The 15,798-nt window shown below is 38.2% G+C and overlaps 1 protein-coding gene across 9 annotated transcripts in view; it reads right to left on the reverse strand.

Annotated features, from left to right (window-relative positions):
• The window catches only part of LOC127658442 (focal adhesion kinase 1-like), a 36,622-nt gene extending 22,402 nt beyond the window's left edge, over positions 1–14,220 (reverse strand). For 2 of the 9 annotated variants that reach the window (XM_052147742.1, XM_052147738.1), the window contains exons 1-6: positions 14,125–14,219; positions 12,523–12,638; positions 10,643–10,743; positions 7,878–7,967; positions 7,127–7,331; positions 632–743 (exon numbers count right to left, since the gene is read on the reverse strand). In XM_052147742.1, coding sequence (XP_052003702.1) covers positions 632–743; positions 7,127–7,331; positions 7,878–7,967; positions 10,643–10,743; positions 12,523–12,638; positions 14,125–14,148 — 648 coding nt within the window. In that variant the 5' untranslated portion in view covers positions 14,149–14,219. Of the gene's footprint in view, positions 1–631; positions 744–2,216; positions 2,237–2,484; positions 3,106–7,126; positions 7,332–7,877; positions 7,968–10,642; positions 10,744–12,522; positions 12,639–14,124 lie in introns of those variants that run through there. The other 7 variants (XM_052147746.1, XM_052147745.1, XM_052147739.1 and 4 more) reach the window with 6 other exon arrangements.
• Positions 14,221–15,798: the final 1,578 nt, after the last annotated feature.

Below are 15,798 nucleotides of genomic sequence, written 5' to 3' on the forward strand. Positions count from 1 at the left end.
GTCAGTTCAATAAATCAATCATTGTAGGAGATATCTTTATACTTAGATGGTCAGGGAAAATGTTCTGGTTTAAAAAAAAAAAAAAAAAAAAGAAAAAAAGAATCTTGTCCTAGAGAAATATGATACCCACACTCATCTTGTTAAACACTTAGTTTGCTGGTAACAGGTTTGCTCTATAAATGTGCAAACAATATTGCAGCCACAGTACAATATAAAACACATACTTTTCAGACAATAGCTTCAGGAGATAAAGACTTTCTCTTGTTCTTCAACTGTTTTACTCTTAACATACAAATAAATCAGACTGAAACACCTGGTGTTTGTATTCACAGACACACACACACACACACCCACCCACCCACCCCTGAGTAGGTACCATATGCTATGGTGACAACTGGTGGCACACTGTTAACCTTAGTAATAAATAAGCCATTTCAGACCAAGTCACGCTGTCATAAATGTAAAAATGTGAGAACCGCGAGAGACGAAGCAATTAATAAAAACAGATATGCATTCTTAGATACATAATTTACACTGTATAGACAAATATCCCCATCATTAAAACAGCTTAAGCCTTAATTATCAGCAAGTTTTAAAAAAATATGTGGCCCAGAGCAGAGCAGCTACTTACTTTGGGTGGTGCCTCATCTGAGCCTCCCGAGTCCCAGGACACGGGGACATGTCTCCTCATCTCCATACGGCTGCGCTCTTCCTGTTGAGTCTTCTCCTCTGCAAGGATTGTACTGCACACACGTCGGTGGACAACATTATCAAACAACAACATAATTTCCCAATAGATGAGTCTTATTTCCTGAACCAATCATCTTGACAGATCTAGAGCTGTAAATAAGTTGAGAAGTTTTGATCTTTGTCATTTGTTTGTGATCACTCTTTTTTTTCCTCCCCTTATTCTCCCCAATTTGGAATACCCAATTCCCAATGCACTCTAAGTCCTCGTGGTGGCGTAGTGCCTCAATCCGGGTGGCGGAGGATGAATCTCAGTTGCCTCCGTGTCTGAGACCGTCAACCCCAGCATCTTATCATGTGGCCGTTGAGAGCGTTACCGTGGAGAATAGCATGAAGCCTCCACATGCGCCATGTCTCCGCGGTAACGCACTCAACTGGCATCCACGCTCAACTCACCACGCGCCCCACCGAGAGCGAACCACATTATAGCGACCATGAGGAGATTACCCCATGTGACTCTACCCTCCCTAGCAACCGGGCCAATTTGGTTGCTTCGGAAACCTGGCTGGAGTCACTCAGCACACCCTAGTTTCAAACTGGTGACTCCAGGGGTGGTAGTCAGCGTCTTTACTTGCTGAGCAACCCAGGGCCCTGTGATCACTCTTTTAAGAGCAGGACAAGAACTCATCAGTAGAAATGGTGAGTAATGTGTAATTCTGATGTTTTCATTCCAATCACTGTTAACACAAGAGAAAGACATTTCCAACTTTGTAATCTGTTGTGAAAGGTAGAGTTGCTCTGTCATCACAGATTACACAGTGTGCTACACCAACCCATACATGGGTGACTACAGAGGAAAATATAGGATATTTTCAATCAGCAAGGTTACAAGAAACACAGCTTAATGCCAGAAGCACTGTTCAAACTATTGCACAATCAAAAATGTCTTGCGGCATGCAAGTAATGTCAGACAGCCCTCACATGAATAAGAGAACAAACATCTCATCACATTAATATTAGGGCTGTCAAATCTATTAAATTTTTAAATTGAATTAGCTACATAATATGATGTCTGATTAATTGCTCAGGTAGGCCCTCAAATGGGAATCATTTTAAGACATTACATTTTTGTGGCAGACGAGTAAGTAATGAATGGACTTCACAAAAATTGGATTTAGAGGTTAATATATTTTATGGTTTATTTTATATCATTAAACATAAGCCTACCACTGGTTTACAATCCACAGTAGTCTAATTTTTCAATTGAGTTGAAGACAGTTTAAATGGCCGTTCACAACCCAGGATTCTTTCTTGTATTCCTTCTACACAATGTTTTACCATTACTGGTCTATGTACACATGAATCCTATGGACATCTTTGACCATTGCGTGCTATCTGCTGTTAAATTTTCATGCCACAATTCTTGCAGCGACATTAAGAAAACAACAAAATGAAATGAATTATATTTTTGTTCATTTTTGGTTTAATTAATTGTATTAACTTGAAAGCTGACAGTCTAGTTTCCTTACTGTTCTCACAGGCTTGACTGCTGTAAGTAAAAAGAGATGTTAAGCATTAATACAAAGACCTGCAAACACTCTTCATGAATTGTAAACTGCAATAGGGTGCATATAGTTTCAGCATGTGGTCTGCACACAGCAGCCCCTAATACATAAATTCCATTACATCTTCAAACCTGGCCTTACTTGCCAACTAAACACCTTTAATGTTGGAAATGGCCCTTAAACTCATGATGTATATATAGCCTTAAACATTTTTGATATGTAAAGATCCTACCTGCAGTTAGAGAAGGTTTGCTCTTTGATGCGGATAGGACACAGTAGGTGCGAAAGCCTGGAGTGTGTACGTTTTAGTGGTGAGAGAATGCAAGCTGCCTGACTATGAGAGGGACTATTTCTGGAAACTCTATTATCCCTGACAGAGCCCATGAATGTGTGGATTGGAGAGAGAGAGAGAGAGAGAGAGAGAGAGAGAGAGAGAGAGAGAGAGAGCAGACACACACACACACACACACACACGATGAACAGAAGGGACACCTGTTCTGATCAATCCAGACCTTCATTGCTGAGGCGCACACTGAGATTCTCCACGGTCAGCACATAAAACCCAGACCATCCTACACAACCTTGATTTTTGCAGGGATCCCAGGCTCTCCCAGACAAAAGTCTGAATTAATGTCAAACTTTAACAAACCGACCAACATGTGTCAAGTTTTTGCTTGACAGCTTTTAATTATTAAAAATCTTTCTTGACAAAATATTGTACAAATATTAATGAAACTAAAATGTGTCATGATAAATTTGGTCTTAACAGCTTTTAATTATAATTTAACGAATAATTAAAAAAAAAATATGAATGTCAGCAGAATGTGCCATAATAAGTTTGGGCTTAACAGCTCTTTGAAAAATCTACAAAAGAAAAGAAAAGGTAGAAGTAGTTTGGGAACCAAATGTGTCATGATAAGGTTGGGCTTAACAGATCTTGATGTGAAAAATCCTAAAAAAATCATAATATATCGTAGAAATAAAGTAAAAATGGTAACAGCTCTTCATGATAAAAATTTCTTTTGTTAAACAGAAATATTAAAAACATAATATATCATAGAAATAACATAAAAATGTATCAAAATGAAATTTGTCATAAGAATGGGCTTAAAAGCTGTTAACGTTCCTTAACAAAAAAATAAATAATAATAATTATATATTTACACTATAGACATCACAGAGGGCAAGCTCAAAATTCAATGTCAAAACTATAAAGAATACTTAACTTATGAACAATATAATTTCCCTAATTTGTATCAAACACACAGACTGTCTGAGGGGTAGATAATTCATATGTCGCTTGGTAATATAGCTAATACAAATATAATATTTTTTCCCCCACATATTAGACTTCAAAATCACTCTTGTATAAAATACTAAATTGTCAATTTTCTTACATCATGTCAATCATTTTGAAATATTGTTAGGTCTATGCAGTTCCTGGTAATGGTAACAGATTTCACTTTATTTTTCACAAAATTTCACAAAATTCTGGTACTTTGGTGACACTGGATATGAAGTGGTTATCATTATTGTGGAGCAGGGATTTGATAGATGTAGGGTTCTCTATGGCAGTGGTTCCCAAATGGTTTTGTTTTAGGACCCCAATTTTACATTATATAATATATATAATTATATATATATATAATGTCCAATGTCCAATGTAAAATTGGGGTCCTAAAACAAAACCATTTGAGAACCACTGCCATAGAGAACCCTACATCTATCAAATCCCTGCGCCACAATAATGGACTTCATTTTCACAAAGCTGGAACAAAATACAGGTATATTCCAAATCAAAGGATTTAAACTTCTAGAAGTTCAGTTCAGAAATACATTCTATTGTATTGTCTTAATTTTAATGATAAAACTGAAACAAACTGGTACATATAAAGAAAATCTAGTTCCTCAATTTGCTTGGTCTAGCAGTCATTCTTATTGTCATTGTTTCTAAAGACTTCCGAGTATTAGATTAGGATTAGAGCCTGAGCCATGTGACTTCATTTAATTTCCTTATCTCAATCTATTGTTCAATCTTCAATGATGTAATAACATAAAGCTACTCATAGGGAAAGTACAGAAACTGTATTCACCTTTTATTAAAAAACAAAATGATTTAACAATCATAAAGAGGACATTCTTTTTAAACAAACCTCATCAATATTGACCCTGAGAGCACACCATAAAGACCACAAATTCACTTTAACCACAATTCAAAGCTGAAGTATACAGCAAACTCGTGTGGTTCACAAAAGTTACTAAGCCTCTGCCTGTATTCATCCAGCAAAGAAATGTGTAAACTTAAAAATACATTTTTGCAACCACATTTAATTAAATTGGAAACCTAGGATTCAGCATTACATATATTAAATAATTTGTGAAAAAAAATGTAATCAAAAAGAAACATGGATGTTTTTGCTGAAAGCAGACCAGATTCTTCCGATGATTAGGCAATCAGAGCAGTGAGGTGTTTGATTGCCTGTCACACAGTACAGGTGGGGCTTTATCCTCCATTGGTGTTAGCAGGCTGACTGCTGGGCCTTGTGGATATTACGGGAACTGACTGCATGTGTGAACATGAACAGACATTTGGGAACTCTAAACTATTCTATCATGAAGGATGATTTCCAAACAGCTGCAGGGAGCCTTTTCTTCAGGCTCTGCCTGCATGTGTGCATGTCTGATGAGGTCAAAGACAGATAGGGAGATTAAGAATTGGGTATGTGAGAGAAAAATACATTTTCTCATAGTCGCCATTTCAACTAAGAAATCAGAGCCAGACAGGAAGTGTCATAGACAGGTACTGGGTGAGTCAAGGCTTAAAGAGATTAATCTTCCTCTAAATGAACCTAAAACACCATTCTCAATGTTTACACTTACGCCCATGTTCTTTGGAAAAATGCCAATAGGCGAATTGCATTTGAAAGTGAGAATAGGTACTGTATTATATGTGACATTCATCACTTCTATTGTTCTCACACCTTTTGACCGACAAATTTCCATTACTTTTTCAGCCATTCCAATTACTGGATTTTAAAATTTTTAGAGATTGGGGCCTGGGTAGCTCATTGGCGAAGACACTATCTACCACCCCTTGAATTCACTAGTTGTGGGGTGCTGAGTGATTCCAGCCAGGTCTCCTAAGCAACCAAATTGGCCCGGTTGCAAGGGAGGATACAGTCACACGGGGTAACCTCCTCGTGGTCGCTATAATGTCGTTCGTTCTCGGTGCTATGCGTGGTGAGTTGAGCGTGGATGCAGCGGTTGATGGCATGAAGCCTCCACACGAGCTATGACTTCGTGGCAGCGCTCAACAAGCCACGTGATAATATGCGCGTGTTGACGCTTTCAGACGCAGAGGCAGCTGGGATTCGTCCTCTGCCACCAGGAGGCGAGTCACTACATGACCACAAGGAATTAAAAGTGCATTGGGCATTCCAAATTGGGTGAAAAAGGGGAAAAATACACCCTCCCCACAAACATTTCTTTTTTTTTTTTTTTTAAAAGATCACACTTGCAAAGTGCAATTTCTAGCCAAGAAATATTTTCATAGCAGAGCATAGCCCTAACATGAAAAGTTGATGTTCATAAAAATTTCCATTACTTATTTAGATTTAACTCATTTTGATGACTTTTTCCAGACATGGAAATCCCTATTTTAAAATTCCCTGACCATGGAAAAAACCTGTACCTTATTTTAAATCAGAAATGGGGTATCATCATAAAAGGCAAAATGTATACACAATGTATACACAAAGTACTTCGCTAACAGCGAGCCCTTGTGAAAGAGCCTATCGAGTTAAAGGTTCTGCATCTCTCTTAACCTGCAAAAGCTCTGCACTGATCAGACAAGCAACAAACCAACAGCAGAGTCTTCTAAAAACCCTAAAATAGATCATAAATGCATCATTTATATGAGAGCATTACAGTGCCCTCTACTGTTATCAGACACATTCTTTTATTTAAGAGTCTGTAAAACACTTCTAGACATAACAACATTCACAAAGGCTAAAATGTATCAAACAAGGACCATAAAAATGAAAGACTCCTCTTATGTAGTTCGAAGAGTGTAGAATCTATAGCTGGGTTTCCATCAAAATGTTTCGCATTTTTAATGCACATTTCTGAAAATTTGACTAAAGAAAATTAAAAGTTTCCATGAACTGTAAATGCGCATTATCTTGAGGAAACCCGCCTTTTGTCAAGGAGCAGCTGAACAACCTCTTTGCTTCGGGGAGAGTTGTATTTGTTGTAATAAAGCAATTGTACATTATGATATTAAATGCTGCCAGGAAACGTCGCAGAATAAATGCAATCGCTCACATAATGAGGGCTCAAATAGCTATTCCCATTCACCAACAGCCTCCATATACCTGGGAGAGCCCGCGCTCGAAACGGTTCTGGTGGATTGTGAGGAACCACTTTAACGACGAGCTGTGGGTGAAGCACTTTCGACTACCAGGGCTATGTTTGAAGAATTGTGTACCATGGTCGGGCCTTTCGTTGAGCCAATCACGTCAAGCTCTCACACACCTATACCATCCGATCAGCGATTTGTCAACACACTTTACAAATGGTCATGACACGTAATCATTTATGCGAATAAGCCGTTTCCATCACATTAATGCGCATTTAACTATTGCGAAACTCTAGAAAATCTACCTCCTCCTAGTGCATTAAATTGTATGCAAATTTTGAGAGTTTATTTGTATATAAAGCGTTCCATTCAGTATTTCTTATGTGCATTTTTAAAATGCGCATAAAAATAGTTGGTTGGAAACGCAGTTTATGATAGCTTGTTGTGCGGTTTGTAAAAACGTCATTAAGCTCTCTTGCTCTCTTATAAAGCAAAGCTTGGTAAAGTGTGGACTGACCTTAGCTGGCCTTTGAGCTCTGTGAATCGTGGTCGTTTGCTGGGGTCATACGCCCAGCATTTGGTCATGAGGCTGTAGAGGGTAGGTGGGCAGTTGGGCGGCATAGCAAGACGCTCGCCGTTCTCAATCCGTCCAATCACATCATTATTTTTCACGCCCTGAAAAGGCTTTACTCCGTACATCAGGATCTCCCACATACACACTCCTAAAAATCACAAACATGCACTGTTAGCCTATTCTTCCTCATCCACACTCTAATATACATGAAGACAACTGCAAGTTTGGAATTTAGATGGATTCAAAATTAGCTCTAATTAAAGACAGCTATAAAACAAGAGGCGTCACACACTTGATCTACACTCTAAATAGTTACAGATGCATACTAATTACACTGCCACTCTAAACACAGGATGGAAACATTACAATTTTAAGCCAAATGCACTCTCTACACACAGACAAGACCTATGGTCTACTTTCTAAACAATTTAGAGGTCCCAAATGGATTAAATGCATCATGTCAATGGAAACTTTTTGATTCTAAAAGGGGTATTCACAGTAGTAAATTTGTGCAATATTCTCCCTCTCACACACACACACACACACACACACACACACACACACACACACACACACACACACACACACACACACACACACACACACACACACACACACACACACACACACACACACACACACACACACACACACACACACACACACACACACACACACACTCTCTCTCTCTTACCAAACATCCACACATCGCTGGCAGAGGTAAAACGTCTGAAGTTTATTGACTCTGGCGCCATCCATTTAATAGGTAGTTTTCCTTTAGAGGCTGCAAAGAGAGAAAGAAAAAAACAGAGAGGGAGAGAACGATATATGGTGAGAAAAAGACAATGAGTGTGAATGATTGGAGCACTATGCACTCAGTTGGGAGTAACATATCATGTCAAAACCATGGATTGGACATGGATTGCAGAGACTTTAGTATTGTGCATGTGAGTTTACACATACAGTAGGGTCTAAAGATCACTGTTGAAAATGTTTCTATTTTGCATTTTCTTCTACTTCAAACTTTTTCCCCCAAAATTTTATTTTCAGCATAATAGTTTGAGTGACAAGTAGAAAAGAAAAATGAACATACATTTCTTAGTATTTGGTACGTCCTCACTTTTGCATCTTGTTTTTCAATAGAAGCAATGAAATCTGACCTTTTGAACTAAGGAGTTAACATGTCACAAATTTGCTTATATTTGATAGGTAATCTAGAAATAGTACAGATTCTTAAAGGAACAGTTCACCCCACAAAATGACAATTCTCTCATCTTTAACTCATCCTTGTTTCATCTCAAACCCGTATGAATATCTTTCTTCCACGGAACACAATCAAAGATATTTTAATGGAGATATGATGTCTGTTTGTTTATACAATGCAAGTGAATGGTGACCAAATTGACAAGCTCCAATAAGCGCACAAAGGCAGCAATAAAGATAATCCATAAAACTCCAGTGATTTAATTAATGTCTTCTGAAGCAATCCAATAACAATATACTCCTTTTTCACTGTACATCTTGCCATTGAAGCAGACACGGCCGGTGTCAGCTGATTTTGCCGGGGCTTCAGCCCCGAATGTTTTGAATGTAGCCCTGAATGTATTTTGAAAAGTTGACTGGCAAATATGAAACCGGACAATAGACTATGTAAACCCCCATAATCATAAGTTGCCTTATTTCATTGTGCTTTGGCTTTGCACATACTGAATACAGCCTGTAAAAAAAGACATAGGTCTAAAAAATAATCTAGCCTATAGAATAAGTTTCTTTGCTGTCGGTAGCCTATGGGCTACTCCGTTTCTTCCTCTCTGTTGAATATGCAGCAGGTAGGGGAGGAGCTAGCACAGTCGTTGACATCAAATAATGTTACTTAGTGGCGAGTTAACAGCAGTTAGCAGGAAAGACAGCAAAAATGAAGCAAATGAGGCTTTGGGGATTTTTCCGAAAGAAGACAGTGGGTAAGAATTCACTTATTTTTTTTTTGGTCCTTAAAGTCTGAAGATCATCATCTGGCTGGCTTTCACCCACAGTAGGCTAGTTATTACCATAGGCTACGTTAGCACTTGGACCAGCATGTTTATCGCATTTGAAGAGAAACAACGTCTACACATTTGATAAGTGTAGGCTACATAACCTTGCTATTGTTCATGCTGTAGGTAGCCAGAAACACTAGTTTTATCCCACTGCACTGAATACTTTCCTTTTTTATCAGGTGTTCTTTTCTCGAAGGATAACCAATAAGCATTAACATAAAATGTATGTGTGACTTGTTTTGTGATATTAGTTTGTAGGAAATATACACTTTGATTTGATTAAATGGTTTTGTAGAGAGTAGCAAAGATGAGCTACAGACTGAGGAGCCAGCAGCAGCAGCTGTGCCAGAATCAGGCATGGAAACTGGTAACAATTAATAAGTCACTTTACTTTAGAGAAAGTTAACAGTGAAACATTGTTTATCCCAATGCTCCTAATGAAAGGATTTTGACAGATGAACATGGAGAATTATATACAGTTCGATGCCATGGTGTGTCAATGAACTTAGACTAAAGTCATTCATGTATTGCTTTAACTTAGGATCTTATACATCATTTTGACTATTTATGTCAAAAAATATAAATTATTTATATTCAATATTTTTTTTACCTCACTTTGCACACTATAATATAACTCTTTTGTGATGACTTTATGGTAATGTACATGAACTGCTCTTCCCAATAAATTTTCTTCAATGGTATTGGAAATGGAAATCTACAATTTGAAATATGTAGCACTTGATGAATTAGCTGTTTGAAGCTGATTTGCAATAAGTTATGTGCTGTATCTGTTCTTTTGCATCACAGATGATTCAGGGAGGAGAGAGGATGAGTTAGTCGAGGATAGTACTAGAGAGAGAGAAACAGCAGCAAGTGATGAGAGAGTAAAATATAACAAGTAATGAGAAGGACACCAGATAGACAAGAGGAGAATAGTGTATGTTGTATGTTGAATGTGTGTGTGTGTGAGAGAGAGAGAGTGAGTGTGAGTATATAATGTTAAACTAATGTTAACATTAAACACCTTTTGTCTCTGGTAGCTTTCTGGTGGAAAGAGAGAGAAAAAGACAGCAACACTTGATGAGAAGGGAGAGCGACAGGAGCAGGTGAAAAGAGATAGACTGAACTCTCTAGGACAGTTGTTTTGTTGACTTAAAATGTAATATACCAATACACAACAGTTCATATTATGTTCTACTAAAGTCTCACACAATTAAGATGTACTTTGACTGAAAGTAAAGTGTTCCTGTAAAAAAAAATTAAAAACTCTTCGAGTGATCCCTGTATTTGCATAAAATGGTCTGGGCTAAGCCCCGGATGTCCATCAATGCTGGAAACGCCTCTGCATTGAAGTCTCTAGGCATGATCATGATTTCAAGCTTGGGCACTGAGATCTGTGCTGCTCAAGGGAATGTCTTCAAACCTTTATAATAAGAGCTGTCCTCCATGTATCTAGACAAACCAAAGTCTCCCAGCTTTACACAGTCCACTGCAGACACCAGAACATTCCGTGCAGCGATGTCCCTGAAAGAGAGAGAAGTTACGTTAAACAGTCTTTCAGCGTAATATCTACACAATAAGTATATACAGTGGGGCAAAAAAGTATTTAGTCAGCCACCAATTGTGCAAGTTCTCCCACTTAAAAATATGAGAGAGGCCTGTAATTTCCATCATAGGTACACTTCAACTATGAGAGACAAAATGAGGAAAAAAAAATCCAGAAAATCACATTGTAGGATTTTTAATGAATTTATTTGCAAATTATGGGGGAAAATAAGTATTTGGTCAATAACAAAAGTTTATCTCAATACTTTGTTATATACCCTTTGTTGGCAATGACAGAGGTCAAACGTTTTCTGTAAGTCTTCACAAGGTTTTCACACACTGTTGCTGGTATTTTGGCCCATTCCTCCATGCAGATCTCCTCTAGAGCAGTGATGTTTCGGGCTGTCGCTGGGCAACACAGACTTTCAACTCCCTCCAAAGATTTTCTATGGGGTTGAGATCTGGAGACTGGCTAGGCCACTCCAGGACCTTGAAATGCTTCTTACGAAGCCACTCCTTCATGCCCGTGTGGTGTGTGTTTGGGATCATTGTCATGCTGAAAGACCCAGCCACGTTTCATCTTCAATGCCCTTGCTGATGGAAGGAGATTTTCACTCAAAATCTCACGATATATGGCCCCATTCATTCTTTCCTTTACACGGATCAGTCGTCCTGGTCCCTTTGCAGAAAAACAGCCCCAAAGCATGATGTTTCCACCCCCCTGCTTCACAGTAGGTATGGTGTTCTTTGGATGCAACTCAGCATTCTTTCTCCTCCAAACACGACGAGTTGAGTTTTTACCAAAAAGTTATATTTTGGTTTCATCTAACCATATGACATTCTCCCAATCCTCTTCTGGATCATCCAAATGCTCTCTAGCAAACTTCAGACGGGCCTGGACATGTACTAGCTTAAGCAGGGGGACACGTCTGGCACTGCAGGATTTGAGTCCCTGGCGGCGTAGTGTGTTACTGATGGTAGCCTTTGTTACTTTGGTCCCAGCTCTCTGCAGGTCATTCACTAGGTCCCCCCGTGTGGTTCTGGTATTTTTGCTCACCGTTCTTGTGATCATTTTGACCCCACGGGGTGAGATCTTGCGTGGAGCCCCAGATCGAGGGAGATTATCAGTGGTCTTGTATGTCATCCATTTCCTAATAATTGCTCCCACAGTTGATTTCTTCACACCTAGCTGCTTACCTATTGCAGATTCAGTCTTCCCAGCCTGGTGCAGGTCTACAATTTTGTTTCTCGTGTCCTTTGACAGCTCTTTGGTCTTGGCCATAGTGGAGTTTGGAGTGTGACTGTTTGAGGTTGTGGACAGGTGCCTTTTATACTGATAACAAGTTCAAACAGGTGCCATTAATACAGGTAACGCGTGGAGGACAGAGGAGCCTCTTAAAGAATAAGTTACAGGTCTGTGAGAGCCAGAAATCTTGCTTGTTTGTAGGTGACCAAATACTTATTTTCCCCAATAATTTGCATATAAATTCATAAAAAAATTCTACAATGTGATTTTCTGGATTTTATTTTTCTCATTTTGTCTCTCATAGTTGAAGTGTACCTATCATGAAAATTACAGGCCTCTCTCATCTTCTTAAGTGGGAGAACTTGCACAATTGGTGGCTGACTAAATACTTCTTTGCCCCACTGTAATAATTATGGATAAAAATGTGCTACTGCATCAGGATGTGAAACATTGAACATGAAATGTGCAGTGAATGCCTGTAACCCTGTGGGCATGCAATGGTGGACACTTACCTGTGCACAAAGCGTTTGCTCTCCAGGTATGCAAGGGCTGTGCTGAGCTGGTAAGAAAACAGGATGAGTGATGCTAAATCCAGATTGTACTTCCTAATCTGTAGAAAGGAGCGCAACTGAAAAAGAGGAGAAAAAACTCAGATTTTCATAACTGTATATCAAGTTTATGCAATTTCACAGCTCTGATTAAACTGAATTTGTTTGTCAGAAATCACGAGTCCAGAAAGTGTAAAACCAGCACTGAGCACTAGAGCGCACTGGTGTATAGTTTATTCACAGGAAAACTCCCTAGTCATTCGTTTCTTTAACATGGCTAGAAATACTTTTTATTTTTATTTTTTCTCCCACGAGTGTTAAAAGGTAGTTCACCCAGAAAAATTAACATTCACTCACCCTCATGCCATACCAAAAGTGTGGGACTTTCTTTCTTCTGCAGTGCATGTGAATGGTGGCTAGAACTTTGAAGCTCCAAAAGAATATAAAGGCAGCATAAAAGTAATCCATAGGACTCCTGTGGTTAAATCCATGTCTTTAGAAGCAGAATTATAGGTGTTTGTGAGAAACAGAACAATTTGAACAGAACCTTTTTTACTTTAAATCTCCACTTTCATTTTCAGAATGTTAAGGATTTGAAAGTGAAAGAGGAGATTTATAGTAAAAAAGGACTTAAATATTGATCTGTCTCTCACCCACACTAATCATATCACTTCTGAAGTCATAGATTTAACCACTGGAGTCTTAGAAATTCCTTTTATGCTGCCGTAATATGATTTTTGGAGCTCCAAAGTTCTGGTCACCATTCACTTGCCTTGTAAGGACCAACTGATACATTCTTCTAAAAATTTTCGTTTGTGTTCTGCAGAAGATCGGAAGCCATACACATCTTGGACACTTAAGTAATATCACAGCAGTAATATTGCAAGTATGATATAACGTTTATACAAAATTTGGATGGAACAAGATAGTATAGAGAAATTTACATCATATATACAATATTTTGATTCCTCTGTCTACACAACAATCATAACCAAAATCCATCCACAACAGTTTAAGACAGTCTAAGGTTATATCTATCATTAAGGTAACAGGTTTAATTCCCAGGGCATGTACATACTGATAAAATGTATAGCTTTAATGCACTACATGTTGCTTTTTGTAAAAGCATCTGCCAAATGCATTCATGTAAATGTAAGTAAATAATGTAGGGCTCCTGTAGAAACTCAACCAGACCTATCTTTTGCTACATGGCTTGTAACAGTTTTACACCAGCTAGTCCTATACACACATTCATGCACACAGTGTGTCAGTTGGATTGAATGATCTGAGCACTATGACAAACTGCCTCTGCCAGCAATCATTTTTACTGCACCTTAATGGGCGGTTTATGAGACAAGCATTCATGATGGATTCCTCCAGTATTAAGCCGAATCTCATCGCTGTGAATAATGCGAGTTTAATGCATTTAATGTCAGGCCACATTCTCTTTGATTAGTTTGAGCTTATGTTATCTCTGCAGTGCTGATTTAAGATGCTCTACCCCCCTGTCAAACTACAGCACATCACCCACAGTGCCTGTCTTGCGATCAGCAGAAAAAGGCCCACCTCTCCCAGCGTGCACAGCTCCATGATAATCCATACAGGTTTTTCTGTAATAACACCTATCAGCTTTACGATATGTGGATGATCAAACTGTCGCATGGTCACTATGGGAACACACACAGACAAAATGCAATCATTTCAAATATTAGTCCAACATCACAGTTATTTCATGGTACTCCCAGAATACACAAAGGACCTTCTCCTACACTGTATGTATTATTATTATGAAAAGCATACACTTGAGCTGTTACATGCATAATGGAAGTATAATATAGTACTCACACAGCACTCTGGTATTTGGCTGGGAATTACCAGATGGCCCGAACAATACCATCAGATTATAAACACGTTTGATTTAAACTCGGTTGTTCACATGTGTCTGTGAAACACTGGGCCTGGGTCAGGTTGCAGACCTCTAGTAAGGTTTAAATTTTATTTAAAATAATGGTTTGTTCCAATTTTCAAAGGTGGGAACATTTTTCTATTTAAGCCAGTCACCACTAGGGGGACAGACAAAATGGACAACAAGTGTTGGAGCACAAGGATAAGGTTGCTAGCGCTGCATGAGCACAATTTACTCCAGCCTCCATTGTTAAGGGAGGGGATTTGATACTGCTTTAGTTCCTAAAACATCTTTTTGGAATGCCATTCCTTCAGCTTTGGGGTGTGATTCTCTTCGTGACTGCTCCGGCCCCATCACAAATTTGTACACGGTGGTCAATAATTAGGAGGAAGTCCACACACTTTTTTTCAGGTTTTATGAGTCTGGTATAATATTATTATGTGCCTTTCAATCAAGGCATCGTTATACCATAAAGCGAATCTAGACCAGAAAAAAGAATTAAAACATACAGTTTTATTAGACAGCTCTCTAGAAAACCTCTAATAGGCCAATTTTGGTATTATTTGGAGCAATGACTATTAAGCTGTACATTTGACTGTCTCCTATATCATACTACACTGCTAGTTTCATGTCTCTTGCAGTCCCTTCTCACATATTAAAATAATTATTTATAAAATAATTATATTTATTTATATTAAGGCTGTCAATATGTTAATTCAGTGTGATTAATTTAATAAAAAATAACATGTTAAAAAATTTACGCAATTAAATCGCAATGCCCCGGACCGTACGTAACAAGGAAGATTCTTGAGAAATGCAAGCTTGTAGTACCACCTGTTTACTCCAGTGGGCAGTAAGTGAAACTTCAGCTGTATGGGCAACACGCAGTTTATTCAGTGAACAAAACAACATCCAACAGACAGAACTAACGGATCTCAGTTGTGTTGTAAGTATTAAACTATATTTAACTTGACACAGTGACATAGAATTATGTTTATGACGCAACGTATCCAAGACACTACACAAGCATGTCTGATGCAGGTGTACATTGACGGGTCCTTAAACAAGCAAGATTGTCAAATTCACTTTCGAAATGGATTGCTGTGAACTGCTGTGATTGGCTTATGTTCAATAATATGGTAGTAAACAATACATTGTATTCTAAAGCCGCTTTTTGATTGGCGTTATCAATGATTAACACTTCTGCCACAAGAATGTAATGCATTTTAATTATCTGAATATTTTTGAATATATATTTTAGATTTAAAGGTAACTATGTAAAATTATGTCATCATTATATTGAATTATTGTTATATGAGGGGCTTTCTCAGCAA

This window comes from Xyrauchen texanus, chromosome 17, assembly GCF_025860055.1.
Source record: "Xyrauchen texanus isolate HMW12.3.18 chromosome 17, RBS_HiC_50CHRs, whole genome shotgun sequence".
Lineage (NCBI taxonomy): Eukaryota > Metazoa > Chordata > Actinopteri > Cypriniformes > Catostomidae > Xyrauchen > Xyrauchen texanus.